This window comes from Vigna radiata, chromosome 5 (genome assembly GCF_000741045.1).
Source record: "Vigna radiata var. radiata cultivar VC1973A chromosome 5, Vradiata_ver6, whole genome shotgun sequence".
Classification (NCBI taxonomy): Eukaryota; Viridiplantae; Streptophyta; class Magnoliopsida; order Fabales; family Fabaceae; genus Vigna; species Vigna radiata.
In genome coordinates, this window is record NC_028355.1 from 31312526 (window position 1) to 31331933 (window position 19408).

General features: G+C 31.1%; 2 protein-coding genes and 1 non-coding gene across 5 annotated transcripts; 2 read left to right on the plus strand and 1 right to left on the minus strand.

The window, feature by feature from the left end:
* Positions 1-1792: 1792 nt before the first annotated feature.
* On the minus strand, positions 1793-9554 carry LOC106762236 (DNA-repair protein XRCC1). Of its 3 annotated transcripts, none has more exons than XM_014646021.2 (8): positions 9441-9554; positions 4933-5221; positions 4666-4854; positions 3876-3987; positions 3509-3594; positions 3279-3389; positions 2953-3039; positions 1793-2262 (listed from the first exon to the last, which is right to left on the minus strand). In XM_014646021.2, the coding sequence occupies exons 2-8, from the start codon at positions 5161-5163 to the stop codon at positions 1921-1923; spliced, it is 1158 nt and encodes a 385-aa protein (XP_014501507.1). In that variant the 5' UTR covers positions 5164-5221; positions 9441-9554; the 3' UTR covers positions 1793-1920. The 3 variants fall into 3 exon arrangements, with proteins under 3 accessions (XP_014501507.1, XP_014501506.1, XP_022637130.1); XM_014646020.2 differs by lacking the exon at positions 9441-9554 and adding an exon at positions 5377-5483; XM_022781409.1 differs by lacking the exon at positions 9441-9554 and having other exon boundaries at positions 4933-5369.
* TRNAS-AGA lies at positions 5514-5595 on the plus strand. The gene has a single exon. It is a non-coding gene; the product is annotated as a tRNA-Ser (tRNA).
* On the plus strand, positions 5772-10926 carry LOC106762235. The gene is made up of 11 exons (XM_014646019.2): positions 5772-6026; positions 6138-6337; positions 6422-6510; positions 6607-6721; positions 6823-6974; positions 7111-8423; positions 8531-8603; positions 9477-9586; positions 10196-10289; positions 10364-10471; positions 10678-10926. The coding sequence occupies exons 1-11, from the start codon at positions 5868-5870 to the stop codon at positions 10800-10802; spliced, it is 2538 nt and encodes an 845-aa protein (XP_014501505.1). The 5' UTR covers positions 5772-5867; the 3' UTR covers positions 10803-10926.
* Positions 10927-19408: the final 8482 nt, after the last annotated feature.

Below are 19408 nucleotides of genomic sequence, written 5' to 3' on the forward strand. Positions count from 1 at the left end.
TATTGTGTATATTTTAATGTCTAAATCTTCATCTTTTATCACATTTTAATGTCCAAATCTTTTTCTTCATTATTTGTTCTAAATGTTGGTTTCTCCTACTGAAAGTTACTCTTATGTTAAAATTAGTGAATATTTGCAATTATAGCGAATAATAATGCATATTAAATATAATCACCCATTTCTTTACTTTAAATATATTTATAATTTGATTTTAAATTATCGATAGTTTAATCACGATTCAATTATTAATAATTATATTTTATTTTAAACTAATTAATGTTAATAATAATACTGTAAAAGTTATGTTGTTCACGTAAACCTTACTAGCCAATAAACAACGAGGTAATCAAAATACTAATGAAGTTATATTGTGTGTAAAGATATATTTCACTTTAACTAATATCAATTTATTCTCCATGTATCTATCTATGTATACTTAAGCAATTTACAAATACTAATAATTTATGTTACTTTTACAAATATTTAGAAAACACACACACGTACACAACAAGTAATAATAAATATATTTGGATTAAAATATAAAATAATCAAATAAAATAGTTTAAAGAACAAATATTTTCCTTCACCTGTGGATGTTATAATAATTTATGTATTCTTTTATACCATATACTACTGATGTGTTTTATAAAACTCGTTTAAAGGTACATTTTACCTTTTTAACAAAATTAGTATATTTCCCTTTTCACATAATTACATGTATACAAAATGATTATTACACTTTGCTCATAATAAATATAAATTTATTTCACGTATTAACTTCGTTAAATTACAATGTTACTACCAATTAATATATAATGTTATATTATAAATGTTTAAGAAATAGGAACACACCTGTGTTTTCCACAGTTATATATAAAGATAATTGTTTTAATAATTATTCCAGAACTACATATATTTCACTGTCTATTTTATTTTAGTAATTATAAATTATTTTATAAATTATTTTACTCATTAAACTTTTTATCTATTTTTTATAATTATCTATATTTATGTATTTATACTTATATATACGAGTTTAGAAAAAAATTGAACATCTCCTAAATCATAAAAAATAATAATTCTAGAGCTATCAAAATCAGTCACAACTCGTGGATCAATCTGGTTCACTAAGGGTTTGGATCAGATTGTGTTTGAAAAAAATGTATTTTTTTTAAACAGGTCATATTTAAACCCGACTCATACGGTCTGAACCCATGGTGGACCGGATTGACCCACCAATCCACATAACTAATTTTATTTTATTAAAATTTAATTTTAATTTTATAAAAAAGTATTTATTATGTTTTTTTTGAAAAAATTATTTAAGTTTTCTATTTTCAAAATTAATTAAACATCCATTTTGAAAATGAATTTTGAAAGGAAAATTTGTTTATATTTGAATTATAGAAATATTGTAATTTTTTATTTAGAAAAAATTATAATTAAGTGAACCAATGAACCAACCTGTTTACTCATAAACCCGTAGTGGATCGAATTCAAATTTTTCTGACTCGTTAATAAATGAGCCGGATTGGATTGAATTGACTCACTAAATGATCAACCCGTGGTAGATCAGGTCGGATCAAATTGAGTTGCTCGTTTTGACAGCACTCCATAATTCATAGTATATGGACTCACTTAAATTCACCAATGTTTAGTCAAATTTATGGTGTTCAACATGACTTAACATTTAATCAAACACATTCCAAGTAAAGTTGTGATTTGATTTACCCAATTCCGATATTAGAACAAAATGGAAACTGTGAAAAGTAATATGCATGGAAGCAGCAAAAACAGGCGAACATCTAAGGCTAACGATAACAAAGACTTCGTGATATACACAGTAAAATATTCAAAGAAAAATCTAGCTAAACCAAATCAACTTCCTTTATCCCCAAAAGAAAAAAGTTCATTCAGAATTCACAAGTGGCCGATGTTAGAGGACAGAGTTTTATATGCAAGGTCTATTTCTTGTTCTGTCATCTCAATTGTATCATCACTATCATACTCAACTGCATCAGAAGACATGGCATTTGTTCTTCCAGTTTTGCTCGTCTGTTCTTTATTTACCTTTGAATTTTTCTTACTTTGATGATCTAAACTACTTAGTTCCTCCTCGTAAATTCGCTTACAATCCAAAGCCTGTCTGTGAAGATCTTCCTTTGACAATAAAGTCTTCTTGTTTCCAACTACATCCAACTTTGCAAGCTCCTCAACTACACGAGGCAAGAACATCCAGTCCTCAGTTCCTTTTCGGATATCCTGGTCAAAGATAATAAGGCAATCACCATCAGCTGTGAAATATTTTCTTTTGAGTTCATCCCTACTATAAAAGCACTGCAGTGAGACTAAAAGTAAGAGTAGTCATTATGGAACAGTCTTCAGGGAACAGTGTGAAGTCAAATATAATGGGAAGGTATAAAATTAAAGCATTAAACTAGAAACAAAACACACCATTCTAAGATCAAACCGTTAGTGGCTTAAATATGGAAATGTGTCCTTCGGTGAGCTGATTCAATCAATTGATCAGCCAATTCCTATCTAAATGAAATTAGTCAGCGACGTTAGGTATTATCACTACCATAAAAACAAGAACAAAAGTTGCAGAGAAACTTAGAAGCACCTAAGAACATGTTGGATCGGAAACAAGTAGGAAATAGAAAATAGTAAGTTCTACGGGTGTTAATGCAAGAAAAAATTGACATTTTTACGGTAATGTTTCCCAGTTAGCTAATTTGTACGTCCTAAGATGGACAAAAACACAATTAATACTCAAATGCCAGTGATCCCTAGCCTTGTATGGATGTGAAAAGTGCATCCTTACAGGAAATTGATTGAATTTTAAATAGGTAACTATTTTCTTTATGCTTATTGTAACATATCTCTATGAAGGGGGGAGGCTTACTATGCTTTCTAACTGGTAAGAGTGATGCAAAATTCTGCGTACATTACCTGTTTTTCCTCTAGAGAACGAATTGCATCTTGCAAACAAGTTAGAATTCCCTCTGCAGCTATTTTTGTCACCTCACTTGGATCTGGCTGAAATGATTAACATAATTTAAATTCGTATAGTATATAGTATATATCTACAAAGCATAAGCAAAATTGAGAGAGGGTAGTGAAATACTATGATTTTCTAACAAATGAGTTGATTTTCAATGCAAACTTCAATTTTAGCACTTTAGTCAAATTCTATGCAAGTTCAGAATCTAATAAGAATTTTGTAACCTCTAAAAGGAAACAAAAACTGAAAACACACAGAAAATGATGACCATAACCTTTTCTTCTTGACTTTCCAGCCACTGAATTGTTTTATTCAAGTCATGAATGGCCCACTCCTTCACTTCCGAAGGCTCAAAGCATTTCCTAGAAATATCAGTGCATTTTCCCTGGAATACCACCAAACATAAAAGTCTATACTCTATAGCAGATTTAATTGTTTGCAGATGAAATAAAGGTTATTCAGACTCTCAAGTATGTGACTTATAGAACATCTTGTTAGACTTACCTTTGATTTTATGGAGGCTGTTGACTTTGAAGACTGTTCTCCATCAACATGCTTTGGTGACTTTTTGGGTACAGATGGTATTTTGTCTGTTGTCACCAATAGTGGGGTTCACATAAAGATAAAATAGATGTGAAATTGGATGGAGATAGCAGTATTGGGGAAGGGGAAGGAGGTTGACAAGAACTACCTCATAAAGACATGTTGTAACACAGGCCATTATTTTCAAAGCTTCATCATTTCATTGTAGCATCCATTTAAGTAGTGTATATATATATACAACTAGTGCAGTGTGAGTAAATAGTCAAAAAAAGATGCCCTGTAACTTAACGTTCTATACTATATACAATCACATAGCCAATTATATCACCTTCATTGACTTCTCCTGAAACATTTCCTTTACGCCATGGTTTCCCAGCATGAAGAAGGTAACTGTCAATTTCAATCAGCTTCCTCTGCGTGTAACAATCTATTATCCAATCCTAATCCCAAAAACGAAGAAAAGAAAAGGTGCATCATTTAATACCAGGTAAGACTATCGTCCAAAAATACATATAAAGATTATACAACTATGAGTTTGAGTAGCATGACAATAATTTCCCAACCAAAATTAAAATGTGTTAAAGTTCGATATCCCTTATATTTAACACTTAAGTAAAATAATGCTGACAAAATTAATGAAAAAGAAAAGGCATTGATTTGATTTAGCAATAGAAAACCTCTCGCAGACAAAATGTTTCAACTAGCACATTACATAGAAAATTGCTTCATACAAATCACGGCCAAGTTGCCTACAATGTTCAAACACTGTAACGAAGTCTAACAACACCACAAATTAACGGAATTACAGAAATTGACACTGAAATAAATGTGGACCTAAACGATCAAAAAAAGGCTTAGAAATAAAGTTACTTCACGAACAAAGAAAAATGACTTTGAACATAAGATGCCCCTGCGTTCTCTCGATCATTAAGATAACAGTTTATTTTAAATTACGAGTTTATCAATAAGCATGAATCAACACCAGTATCTTAACTCCTTTATAAATGGAGGCATAAAAATGGCACCTAGAAAAGCATAGAATTGAACATAAACAGTATTTTGAATAATATTGACATTCACGTTTAAACAAAACAAGGAAAAGGGAAAAAAATGAAAACCTTGGATACAATGGTTCCACAATCAGCTTCAACTTGTCTAAACTTAGGTGTGTTTGGAAATGCACAAACCAAGAGAGTGCAATCAGAGTTCCAATCAGGCTGATATTGTGCCCCCATTTCCATTGCTCGTGACCTCAACATGCCCCTCTCCGGATTCACAAACCCTGAGAGTACAAAAACCACCCCTTCCTGTCCAAAAACCGCTTAAATTAATGAGTCCGTCAATAAACATTCGAAAATAGCAATGCAAGCAAAGCCAAAGCTCACCAGAAGTTTATTGAAGCTTTTAAACTCCAAACTTGAGGCAGAAGATTTTCCAACATTCTCATTTTGAACTTTGCCCATCCTGGGTGTCTCACCCTCATTGGATTTCTCACCTTTGCCGTCGAAAGTTGGTTTCTTCTCCCTGTTTTCGCCCTTGTTCTCCTTTGAACACGTCCACGATGGCAGGCTCCGCTTGGAACCACTGTCGTTGGCACTTCTTTTAGCACCAGACATAGTAGAAGAACTACCTGTGCGGAGTGTACCAAAAACACCGAAGTTTTAGTGAAGAAACCTGCATTTGGGGTCAGAATAAAAATCGTAAATTGATCAGAAACTTCATCGGTGAACATGCAAGAGAATTTGAATGTGCGTGCGTATTGAGATGAATAAAGAAATAAATATTGGGAGACAAATGAATCAACAAAAAAAAAATAATAGCAATAATACTCTTGGCTTCTTCCTCCTCTCACTTTTGCTACTGTGCTTTTGCCATTGGGGTTGCTTATGTGCTGGACTGAAGGTGTAAAGAAGGTAGCGTAATAATTACTTATTATTACCAATTTTCGAAATAAAATACCATAAAAGTGGACGTGCCGGAGTGGTTATCGGGCATGACTAGAAATCATGTGGGCTCTGCCCGTGCAGGTTCGAATCCTGCCGTTCACGTTTTTTTATAATTTAAGATTTTTTACTGCTCCCGCTCACTTTTTTGTTTTTAAATTTTTGAATAACAATAAATAAATCAAATTTATTATGGAAAATGTTTTTTTCTTTTACTTCCACCAGTCGATAATCAATAAAAAAAAGTTATAGATTAAAATAATAAATTGGTTGGAGCTGCTCCCGCTCACTCTTTGGTTTTTAATTTTTGAATCAAAAGAAACAAACCAAAACACGAATCTAGGGTTTGGTTGTTCGATTCTCTGAAACCAATATGCATGCGAACGTCAATGGAGAAAGAAGGTGAGGCAGCAGTGGATCCTCTCGCCAATTATTGGGGACTTTCCCTCTTTACTTTGCCATCTCTTCTTCCACCTTCCCAACCCTACAACTCAGACTTAGATCTTCAAACCATCCACACTCACCTCAAATCCATGGTGAGTACTTATCATAATCCTTTTTCCTCTTCTATCGTTTCAAACTAATTAAGTTCTGTTTAGCTTTAATTGAAGCATTGTCTTCCATTTCATGCTACTGTGTTTGCACAGGCCTTGCGGAGTCCCGCGAAACTAGTGCAGGAAGCCAAGTCTGTTTTGGATGATAACCCTAATCTGTTCGGCTCTGAGATCACGCAAGACTCAACTTTTCAAACAACAAATGGTGCAGGAGAGGATGGAGATTTTCGTCGACAACAGAGACCTGGGTTGGGGCTCAAACGTCCACGCTTCTCTATGAAGCCAACTACAAAGTAAGGCTTATATAACCCGGACCACCATTCTATCTGTGAATGTCTTTTACAGTTGTTTTTTGTTGACTTGGTTTTTCGTAACAGGCCCTCTGTTGAGAGTTTGCTTCCAACTTTGGACCTTGATAGCTTGAAAGATCCGGTGGAATTCTTCTTGGCCCATGAACGGTTGGAAAGTAAGTTTGTGTTTGTTTTTTGTTTCTCTTTCTGTGAACGAGATTCACTTCCCCGCGGCTTGTTCTTGGTCTTATTGGTTTGCATTTGGTGGGTAGATGCAAAAAGAGAAATACAGAAGCAGCTGGGTGATGCCTCGTTTGAGTCTGATCAAGATAGCTTGTCTACTAGACCACGACAACGTCGACCTGGTCTTTTGGGGAAGGATCAATTGTACCCTCTCATAATACTACGATAATCAGCCTACATTGTGTTCTTTGTGATGTTTGTATTTTTTATCTGTGTTTAACTCGACCTTAATTTCTTATGGCCAGGCCAATCAGATACAAGCATCGATATCCCAGAGAAACCTCTGACAGTGTTCTGTCCTCCCAGGATACGCTTGGGTCTCAGACTCTTGATCCCGTGGCCGAGAAAACTGACATAGATGAAGCCTATATGCTATCATCGAAAAAAGAAGTAATGGGTGAGTGAATGCTACTCTATTCTACTATTTGAGTGTGCTGGCGGGCCTGATTTTCTTTTCCTCTAAAATCGGACTTTCAGTGCTCTTTACTTCCCGCTTTTTTCAGTTCTTCAAACATTATGTATTTTTTCTCCAGATTCATCTGCTACTAAAGGGGACAAGCTCGATGAATTGTTGGATGGATTGCTTTCATGCAATTCTGAGGATCTAGAGGGGGATGGGGCAATTAGTCTTTTGCAGGAGAGGTTACAGATCAAACCCGTAGCTGTAGATAAATTTTCTATTCCGATCTTCCCAGATAGCCAAGTGACTGTTCTGAAATCATTGCAAGGGAACAAGTCAAAGCCAAGGAAGGCTTTATCCGACATAGATAACTTGTTGAAAGGAATGAATACGAATAAGAAGACACCATCTAAAAAGTCTGCACAGATCCCTGTGCAGCAATTATCTTCACCCACCCCTCCAAGAAGTCCATTTGCTTCAGTCTTGTCACTGCAGAAGCACATTTCAAGGTCAAGGCAATCAATGGGTCCTTTTTCACTTAATGAAATTGGTATGGAAAAATCAGAACTCAATCTTGTTCCTGGGGGACCGAATGAATTGAAGGCTCACATGATTGAAGATGTTGTTAGAGTTGGTAAGATCAGTACAGTTTTGGACACAGACAAAAATTACACCAATACATCTGGAAAACCAAAGGAAGACAATTCTAGAAAATCACTGAATGAACTGAATGCGTCCTCAACTCAAGATATAATTGTAGTTGGTGGGACAAGCGAGGCTAATGAAACTGTCACTAATGGTACCAGTACATCTCGTAAGTTCATAGAGGGTAATTCAAGGGAACCTCGGTTCGATGTTGATATTGACTCAAGTGAACTTCATTTTGACATAGATGTTGGAGGCAGTGGAATGGACAAAATGGTTAGCACAGAGGACAGGTCGAACGTTGAGCCAAACATGATCGAAGATTTTGTTGCTGTTGACCAGACAAGAATAGTTTTGGATACAGACATAAATTGCACCCGTGCTTCTGATATTTCCAAGGAAGAGAGTTCTGAGAAGTCAACAAATGAACTGATTGTGTCCTCAATTGAAGATATAACTGCAGTTAGTGGGACAAGTTTGGCTGAGGACACTGCCAGAAATTGTACAAGTACTCCTCAAAAGTCCATTGAGGATAATTCGAGGGAACCCAAGTCTGTTAAAAGTGTCGATTCATATGAACCTCTTGTTCACATGGATGTAGACGTTGGAGGCAGTGATATGGGCGAAAGGGTTATGGATGACATTGAGGAAAGTTTGGATATTGATGCACACATGGTTGAAGATGTCGTTGCTGCAATCAAGACAAGTACAGTATTGGAGACAGACATAAATGTTAAAAGCAGTTGTATGGGTGAAAGGGTTATGCATGAGGCAAATGAAACCTGTCAATCCAAGGACAAAGTATGTTTCATTTGAAAAAAAGTAGTGTCATAAATTTTAGTTGTTGGCTAATGCAGAGTTTTAACAATGAAAATCTTAATCAATCTTTTGTATTCTGATTGACACAGGCAGGAAATATGCTGGCATTTACAACTTCAACTCAAAGCGATGATACAAATCTCAACATGGACAGTCCACTAGGTATGTATACATTCACATGCTTCTGAGTTATGTTCAGAATAAATAACTGAAAGCAGAATACCTGAACACTTTCAGAATGTATTTTCCTGCAAAGTGCTTCATTTTGCATTATTAGGAAATGAAAAGAAAAAAAGAACAATGGCAATTGATTTGTACATTGGTACCACTATCATATACAAGGGTAGTTTATTCCATTGAAAATCCGTTGGCTTAGGATATGCATGCTAAAAGGCTATACAGATTTATTTGAACCTGCATCTCTTGAGTAATTCTGCACATACATTAATGCTACTTTTGAAGACTGAAGCTATATTATAATCTTTGTTGCTGATATGATGTCATGTTCCTGCTCACTGCTCAGAATGCAGTTATATTTGATCATTTGGTGATGAATTTGATATCTTTCTTACTATTTACGTAAATGTAATAGATTTGTGAATAAAAAACCAACACTGGAGTTTCCAGAACATGCAATATAGAAGTAATTTAAGATATTGTTTAACCCTCTTTTCTGTTTTGTCATCTTAAAAGAAGTTTAGAGCAGAGAGCAGACTAAGCAGTCATAGAAAAACTTTCATTATCAAATGTAGTTTTTTAATACACTTGCCTGAAAATAGTGGTTCTATAGAGGCTATTTGGACGAGCTTATACTTTTAGTGAATGCAAAGCCCGAAAAAACTGTGCCAAAACATATATTATCTCAATGACATCGCTTGGTCCTAGTAGTTTACCCCTCTCCCAGTAATTCATATAACAGTGTCCTGAACTCTCCTCTTAAGTTTCCCTTTGATCTGTGAAATCAGCAGAAAATATTGCTTTAAACCAACGTTAATGTACCTTCGACTATACTAACTTTGTTGTGGTTTGCCTTAGCTGATCAATTTGATCCTGCTGGATGTCAAGCCAATGCTGTGGATAAACGAGCCAGAAGAACAGAAGATGATCAATCCAATCCCACTGGATATGAAGCCAATATTCTACAGGTTACTATATTTATCCATTTCTTTTTTAATGTTTCTCAGTGTTTAAACCACCTGTCATAATTCAATCATTTTATCATGCATCAGCAATTTAAATGGTGAAAATAGATATGGGGCCAATCAAGGTGCTTTACGCAGAAAAATTAGTTATACAACTAATTTGTTCAATATTGTTGAATGTTTATAAATTTATAAATGACATAAAAAGATAAGAGATGCATAATATGATAGAGATAGAGAGGATCAGTGAATTGTTAATACGTGTGGTCAAAATTTTGTTAGGAATAATTTACCGTATTTTGAATGTGATAAAGCGTAATTTGTTCGATCACTTGATGAAAGGCAATCACACTTGATTATCCATGCACTTTCAGTTTCCTAACTATATCCTACTAGAAAAGGGTAACATTAAGTTTACCATACAATTCAGATAGTAAACATATGCTGTGGAATTGAATTGTATTTATTTAGAAATTTACAAATATTCGTGTTTAAAATTGGTCAGTTTAGAATAAGCCGCCCTGACATGATTCCACACAACTCTGATAAATCTCTATATCAAACTTTTACCCTAGTTGCTTTTTAATGAATTGACTGTGACTTCTTTCGCAGGAAAAGACAGATGCTTCTATGCAGCCTGTTAAAAAACAAAGGAGAGTTAAATCACGTGCGCAAACAAATGTTTCCAAACGGAAAAGCCTTGCAGGTTTCTACTTGTTATTTATCCCATCCATTTATTTTCAAGAATTCATTTTGTTAAATAATTAATCTTTCTTCCAGCTTCCGGTACATCATGGAATTCTGGATTAAGGAGAAGCACCAGGATCAGGACAAGGCCATTGGAATACTGGAAAGGGGAAAGACCAGTGTATGGTCGCATACACCAAAGTAAGTAAAACCATATTGCTCTATCAGTATTGTTGACTACACTGTTATATAACAACAACTATTATTCCGTATTGATAACTTTTGGTTGAAGGGTAATAGTAGCTTAAACTTTTGGAGTTTCTTCTGTTTTATCAAATTTAACTTTGACTGTGATGCTTTTTATTCTCGACACAGGATTGAAAGAATTTTACCTGTCATGTTTGCAGGTTTGGCTACTGTCATTGGGGTGAAGTGCATCTCTCCAGGAAGTGATGGAAAACCGACTATGAAAGTGAAGTCTTATGTATCAGATCAGCACAAAGAGCTTTTTGAGTTGGCATCTTTATATTGAACATAAAACAAGTTCCTTGGATTTGTTCTCTACATCGATTCTAATCACATCTTTATATTGAACATAAAACAAGTTCCTTCGATTTGTAGCTATAATCAGTAAAATCAGTAGTTAATTGTGTTAAGTACCTTATGTTGTTATTTAGTCACATTAATCCAGGTCTTAATTAATACCAACAGCAAAAAGAAATGAAATTTGTGTGAGAAGTAAAAAAAATAAGTTCTTTATGAATTAAGTTAGTTCATGCACTTAAAAGTAATCGTTATAAATTAAAGGAGAGTAATAGCAAAGGCAGGTATAAAACCGAACTTGTTTAGTGTATTAGCTCTAAAAGGTCAAACGAACTAATTAAATTAAGAGAAATTTGTATATATTAGAATCAGAATAACGGTAATAGTATGTAGCGTATTGATTCAGTTTTGGTATATTAACCCTAAAAAGTCAAACAAGCAAATGAATTGGTTCACTATTCAAAACTTAACTAGTAAGCGAATTTTGATTGGTCTGGATGTTATATCTCATTTGCCAAACGGATAAAAGGATTTTATTTTCTTAATATCCATCATTCATCATCGGAAATAATAAATCATTTTATTAGAAATTTTAAACGCATAAAAATAATACTTTTTTTCTTTATTTTATATCACTTCTCATTTGATATTTATCTTGTAAACAAAAGAGAAATATTTCGGATGGTTGAATTAAACACTCCTAATTAGAATGCAGCTTTACTAATCGGAGAAAATTAAAGTATAATTTCATTAAGTATTCTTAGCATATAAACTTTTAAGTTTACAACTTTCATTATGAACATTATTGACACCAAATTTCAATTTTGACAAAAAGAAAATATTAAAATATAAATAAATAAACTTGAATTCTATCAATAACACTAAATTCGAAGAATAGCCAAACGTAACCAATTTGAGTACATTTTATTAATTTTATATTGCAATAGAATGAGTCCAAGGACTTACCAATCAAATTGAAAAGTAAAATGATGTTGAAAAATGGTCTATTTTCAAACATCAATAGTTTCTATCTCATTCTACATTCTTCTGAAATTATAATTTGTGGCTTAAAGAAAATACGTAAGTCAGAAATTGTTCAATCACAGAAAATTGATACCATTTTAGTACATATTTTCAACCTCCACTTGTCAGAATCAACGTGAATTCTACTCCATGCACTCAAAAAATTCTTTGGTTTTTATTTTTTCTCAAAAACACTTTAACATATACAAATTCTTTTATATTTATTTAACACATAATTTTTTACTTTTTCCAATAATTATTTTATTTTTGTAACGTGTATTGACAAATTCAGTTATTAAAGTTTAAAACTCTTTTTAATTATCAATACAAACAAAATAACACGAAGTTTTATTGTAAAACTTTTCTAGCATCATATAATTTATTTTAATATAAAAAATTATGCAAAAATATTTTATTTATTTGGTTAGATTGAAATTAGTAATTAATGTGTAACGTATACATCACACATGTGTTTACAGTGGCTAGATTAGCCTAACTTTTAAGATAGAGTTGAATTATAAAAATATGTATATGCTTGAATTATCACGCTATCACCTTCAAAGCCTTCTACATGTGGGGTTAGTTCTACCTCTAATTTAATATTTAATAAGCAAACGTTGTCGATGAGAGTATCTCTACCAGAATAATTATTTGGTGAAAGGAATAGAATTATTGTCTTTTTAAATTAATGTTTTGTCAAAATAAATAACAATTAATTATTGTGGTTTAAGAGTATAGAGAACTCATGAGTTCTCTTACTATTTCACCACAATAAAATTAATAGATAAAAAAAATAATACAAAAATTATAATAGATTTCTAAATTTTTATTATTAATGAGAATTTTTGTTAGAATTATAATTTTTATTATTAATGAATATTTTTAGGTAAATTTAAATTTTTTATTAGTAAGATTTGTTAGAAATTAAATGATTTTACTAATTTATTGATAAAATGAGTGTTGAAGTTTTTGTTTATCCATAATTATTATTATTTTAAATACTGTTGGTAATTTTGTTGATAATTGATTCTTTTTTAATTTGATGGTAATTGTATTTTTTAAATTGGTTAATAATTTTGTGTGTAAAATGGATATCAGATTTTTTTGTTATATCTTGTAAAATATGTACTATAAATAAATTATTGGATATGAGTGAGACAAATAAAATGTTAGTAATAATAACGAAAAAGGAACTAGAGACGACATTTCTTTATCGTCATTATCTTATAAAAAAGTTTGTTTTATTTGAAAAATTGTGTAATTACCATAAATTTTGTCCACTAATAATTCTACTATTTTTTTTCACAATGTATTGCTTTTTAGTTTTAACGGCAAAGCAACTAAAATTCATGTAAGTAAAAGTCTTAAATAATATTTTGTTCCTTTTTTTTTTTTAATGTGGCCTATGTTTTTTTCGCGAGTCCAATATGATTTTTATTTTAATAAATTTTATTCAATTTGGTTATTTTTTTATGATGTTATTTAAATTGTTAACAGAAGAGTGTATAAGATGACACTATTTGAATGAACTGGATATTTTTTGTTTATGTAACTTATTATACATGGTGTGACTTGGAATTATATGTTTATTTTGAAACTAAAGAAAAATAGGGTGATATGAGTTTTTCTATGGGTTGAAAATTGATTTTGCAAACTCTTATGCACCTAAAACATACAAGTTTGATGAAATGGATGAATTGAAGGAGACTTGATGTCCTAAATTGGAATATGATCGAACTCTCGAGTTTATTTGCATTTCCATACAATAGAACACCTTTCTTTCTTTCATTCAGGACTTAATAACCATTTTTAGAAATTAACCTCTGGTTGGATGAACATTCACATTTGTTGAGCAAGAATAAACTTTTGTTTCACTTTTAACTGATCTGTCTCGCTGAACGAGTATTTTACATGTTCGCTGAACGTATTTTACATGTTTGCCAAGTAAACGATTTGTGGTTGAACGAAAAGGTCAAGGTAGGAATCTTCCAATCCTTTTTAAATCTCAATCTACAAAAAGAAATAACATTATATTTAACTTGAAATAAATCAAAAAATTTACATATTCTTATATGAGGAAAACACATAATAAGTATTTAATCATACTTATCAACCGTCCGTGTCATCCACTTTCCCTTTTACTGTTGATTCATGGTTACATCTCAATAATTCATGTGTATAGTCATAAATTGTTTTGAACTAGTCTTTAAATGAACTATTTACTTCGTCTAATATCATTACCCTTGCCTTATGAGCTTTAAATATTGACACTTTTGTATTCCATTTCTGCATATATCATTTATCTTCCAATTTGGATTTTCTTGTAGGGACCTATCTAAGGTGTCACTCAACCACTTAGCATTCATTATATTAATGTTGAATTATTTGTTGCAACTATGCACATCCACAATTTTTCTCTGCCAAGTATTACATAAAGGAAAATATGCATAATAAGTTATCCATTGACACATTTGTTGGATCCCATGCATTTGATTTTAATCTTCCGTTTATAATTTTTAACAAACTTCAAATTTATGCTAGCATGCACTACATAAGTTCTAATGTTTCCTTGAAGTAATGCTTAATGTAAAAGTTGTTCTCACTTCCCATTTATACTCCGTCATAGATTTTGTTATAACAAATTTTTCAAATAGACCACAATTGTGTCTTTCATCACACTCGTTGTCACTTTGACCGTCTTAGGAACTTACCAAAAATTCTGAATGCCACTCATCATTAGATAACCCCATGTCATTTGATTTTGACTGGGTATGTAGACCATACAAGTGATTCATTGTTCATTCTTCATCAATGTCTTGTTCATCTAAATGCACTTCAACTGTCACATTCCCTTCTATAATGTTTTGTACATGACTAACAACATTTACATGCACATCGAGTCTTACACCCACTTCACCTACATCGTCATCATCTTCACTTGCACTAACAGATTCAGTCCGAACTTCATCTTCACCCTAAACCTCCACTTTATCATCACCCAAAACCTTCCCATCATCCTCACCCATAACCTCCACTTGATCACCCTCACCTCTCACTTCATGTTATTAATACCAACCACAACTTGTATCTCAGATTAATTAATTCACTGTTGTGATGACCATCTTTTGTCCTCTTTTATGAATTTTTGAAAAGTTATCAACATGACTATTATCGCCAATAGTGGTGAAAAACTTCATTTAATTCATTCTCTATGACATATGGCTCATCCACACCATGAACCACAAACAATTGAGCTTCACAATAATACGTGGCCACATTGACCATATTAATTGCACCATTATCATCATACAACTGATGCAACATATTTGCAATAACATAAAACGACTCCTTAACTCAACATACCTCAGTTCTTTAAGTGAATCTATAATTTTAGAGTAACTTCATTTATCAAGATCATATACCAATAATTTGTTTCTTCACCAACATATTTAAATGATACATCTTTTTCAAAGTCTCATCGTGATTGTCCACAACTTTGAATCTCTGATATGAGATATTTCAAAACAACCATGTATGTAAATTTATAAAATTAAAACAAACTTTGATTTCATGGATACCACTTACATGTTCAAAAAACTTAAAAGGTATGAGAGACTAATTCTAAAACCAACAACTGACACAAACAATTTAAAATTTTCTAATACTAACACATAATCTACTCATAAAGACCACAACATTTACTCAATCCACATCATGCTAAAACCATTAACACAACAAACAAAAACAATGCAATGAAAATCCAACAATAAAATCCTAATCACAATACATATTAACGAACACATTAAAAAGTGAAACTCACCTAGGTAATAATCAATCCCTTCAAATTTTTACAAACCATATCCAAAATCTACCACTCCACGTTCACCTCCATGCAATGCTAACGAGAGTTCTAAACTCCCCACACATATGATTTTGTTAAAATAAACCTTCAATTAAATAAATTAATTCCAAGTCACACATTATATAATGGTCTATACATAATAAAAATTCATACAACTCATTCAAATAATATCTTTCTATATATTTTTCGTTAACAATTTAAACAATGTAATAAAAAAGAAATTAAACAAAATTCATCAAAAATAAGAATCACATTAAACACGAAAATAAGAAACATAGAAATGGGTCTGTTCTGAACATTAATATACTGTTGTAATTAATTTTAAAATGGGATGAATCCGAACCTGGTGGATCTGAATCTGGTGTTATCTTTAGTGGATGAGACAAGTGTTGGGTTTTATCTGTTAAAAAAGTAGCAGCGTGGTGGGACCATGATGAATCACATGACAGAAAAGCTTCTAGAAGGAAAGATGACTCATGATAATGTTAATGTCATGGCTGATTCGGAATGAGGACGGTGGTCACATGACAGCAATGCTTCTAGAACAACGCTCTCAATAATTCATATCATCTACTGTTCCTTTTCCATGGCCTCCAAATAAAAACTATAATCAATATATGTTTTCTGTAATATCTCAAATTTCATTTCCAATGATAATGAACTGCAATATTTCTGCATCAAATTTTCCATCTTTTTCACTCGTGCTTTGAACTTTTCACCTCTGAACTGTTCTTCCCACAAAACTTCCACTTTCGTTTCAAATAATTAAGGACTTTTATTCTCTGCAATAACCATCTCCATCATCGCATGTCTCTTTAAATTTCATTCTTATCTTTTCGTTAACAGTATATAAATATCTATAAAACTATACAAAATATGAGTCTCATATATAATTATTTAATTGATGAATCTTTCAAAACAATTAATAGAAACAACATGGAGACAATTATATACGAGATTAACATCACTTTAAATCAATCTTTAAATGAACATTACGCGACGACAAAACTGGTACGTTGCAGACGTTGTCTGTAACGCGTTTAATAAAGAAAGTATTAAAAAAACAGTGCAATGACTTGTCTGTTTTCTGGTTTACTTTCAAAATTTGCCATTTGCAAATATTAATGTGTTTGATGTGATTTTTCGTTTGAAATGCGACGTGAACCTTACTGGTTGGAACTTAAATGTGAAAAAAGAAGTTATCAACGGAATGAAGCAACTTAAGCAGGAAGTGTTCATGGAAGCTAAAGGTCAAATTTCACTCCATTTGTCGGTGAAAGCATGAAGCTTTGATCTTGAAATGAGAAAAGTTAAAAAGCTTGAGAAGTGGGTCATGGTGGGTAGGGTCCATTGCATGAATAAAGATTCTTCCCTTCCCTCCAAAATGCTGTGGGAAACTAAAAATAAAGAGATAAGTTCATCCATCGTTTTGAACCATAGAGCAAGCAACCAATCCTATCCTATCATTTTCGTTGAAATCTCGGAATTGCAGTTATCAAACACAATTAGGGTTTCTTTTCTATTGGGATCAGAATTACAAATGTAAATATATATTAGTAATTAATTATGTTAAAAGAAATCATTCATTATGTATATCTATACATAATCATGTATAAGTTTTTGTATATGCATAATTAATGTGTTATATATGTATACGTAATGGGGTATGTTGCAATACACATAATCAAATTTGTATAAAAACAAAGAAAGTTATGTAGTAATTTTTATCTTAAATGTTGTGAATATTATGAGATAAAATGATTTATCATATTTTTTGGTGTCAAACAAAAAGTGGTAAAAAATAATTTTCTTTTAAAAAAAAACATGTATAATTATTTAATGGGTTAAATATGTTTTTAGGATTTTGGTTTTAGTCCCTCTTTTAAACTAAGGTACAATTTAGTCTTTTAACTTTAGAAAACTCTGGTTTTAATCATTTTTACCAAATTTTTTTAACTTTATTTGTTGTTTCAAACGCGTTTCATTATAACATTTGGATTGTTTACACTGTTTGACACAATGTTAACTGAGAAACATGCTTGAAACAATAAATAAAGTTAAAAAATTTGGTAAAAAGGACTAAAACCAGACTTTTCTAAAGTTGAAGGACTAAATTATATCTTAGTTTGAAAGATGAACTAAAACCAAAATTGCCCCAAACTATAGGGACTAAAAACATATTTAACCCTTATTTAATTAATCAAACATATCAAATTTTGATAATATTTTTTAAAAGAAACATTGAAAATATCTGAACAGGTCAAATTTCATTGATCATAGCCTAAATAAACTTAAACCTATTTCTTAATCTGAAATTAAAGTTTACTATGATCAAATTTGTTAAATTATCTTATCATTAATATAAGAAATTATGTTAAAGATTTTATATTAATTAAAAAAACCAAATATTATATTATATAAATAAGAATAAATCTCACTTTTATTAGGTCTATATTAATTTATAGAAAAAATTATAAATCATAGTATTAAAAAATTCCTTGGAAAAAAAAGAAAGACGATAATTCAGCAGTGATGTGCCAAAAAAAGTATGCAAAGTTTATAGACAGAAGAAATAAAAATGCAATTATGAGAGTGATACTGAAATGACATTACAGCATTATCCATTCAGTTTGGATTTTAGTTTTGCTTCAAAACTTCATTTCTCTCTTATCTCAACTGGTCCCTCTTTCCTTTTTCGATTTATACTTTTTCCAAAATTTATTAATATATATTTATATTTATTTCACATGATATAAAAATAAAACAGTTATTAAAATTAAATTTTTATCTTTTTCAAACAAAAAAATAAAAAATATGTATATATCACAAATGATTTCATAAATGTAAATTACAATTAACGAATGATATTATATATAGGAAAGATATTTAATTTAAATATTTTAAAGTAGAAGTTATTAAAAAAAGGTTTAAATCTCTTTTTATCCCTAAGTTATAAGCGGATGTTCAGTTTAGTCTCCGTTTTTTAAAATGTAAATCTTTGGTCCCTAAGTTATAAAAAATTTATCAAATGAGTCATTTTTTGACTTGAAATACTGTTTTTTGTTGTTTCTTAACAGCTGTTACATCTTTAAATTGCTCGATTTGGTTTACATTTTTAAAAACGGAGACTAAACTGAACATCCACTCATAACTTAAGGAGAAAAAAATGTTTAAACCTTAAAAAAAACTATAAATACATTAAACTTAAGGAAAGTGTCTCTCATTTATTACTAATCATCAATATACAAATATACAAAAAAAAATTGGACTAGTTTAAGGATTAAAGTGTTTTTTCCAATCACATCCTTTTCATCAAACAAGTATTAGAAAACAATACATCAAAATCACATAAGATAAATATTTTCTAAGAACACATAAAAGTAAGAAGAGTGGTCTTCTGTGGTTATTTCAACTTTTATATAAACATATACTTATATATTGACAACGTATTAATTATGGAGTTTTTTTGGATACTGAGTAAAATAAATAAATAAATGTTTTCATAATAAAAGATGTTATATGTACATATTATATTGAAATTATTAACTTAATATTTTAAAAGATTTAAATTTTTTGCAATAAACAAATTAAGTTTTAAATAATTAGTTTTATGACTATATGTTAAATACTAGAAAAATTGGTATGACTTCAAAGTGTTGCTGCATAAAATGTATTATTCTATGCTAGTCTTAATGTTCAAGTAATTTTTG

Excerpts from the sequence above, each read along its gene's own strand:
- LOC106762235 (XM_014646019.2), top strand. The coding sequence starts at position 5,868 with ATGCGAACGTCAATGGAGAAAGAAGGTGAGGCAGCAGTGGATCCTCTC. Across the intron at positions 6,027-6,137 it reads ACACTCACCTCAAATCCATG|GCCTTGCGGAGTCCCGCGAA; the intron begins GTGAGTACTTAT and ends GTGTTTGCACAG. Across the intron at positions 9,587-10,195 it reads ATGAAGCCAATATTCTACAG|GAAAAGACAGATGCTTCTAT; the intron begins GTTACTATATTT and ends CTTCTTTCGCAG.
- LOC106762236 (XM_014646021.2), bottom strand. The coding sequence starts at position 5,163 with ATGTCTGGTGCTAAAAGAAGTGCCAACGACAGTGGTTCCAAGCGGAGC. Across the intron at positions 4,855-4,932 it reads AAAGCTTCAATAAACTTCTG|GAAGGGGTGGTTTTTGTACT; the intron begins GTGAGCTTTGGC and ends GTTTTTGGACAG. Across the intron at positions 3,595-3,875 it reads TTCAGGAGAAGTCAATGAAG|ACAAAATACCATCTGTACCC; the intron begins GTGATATAATTG and ends TGGTGACAACAG.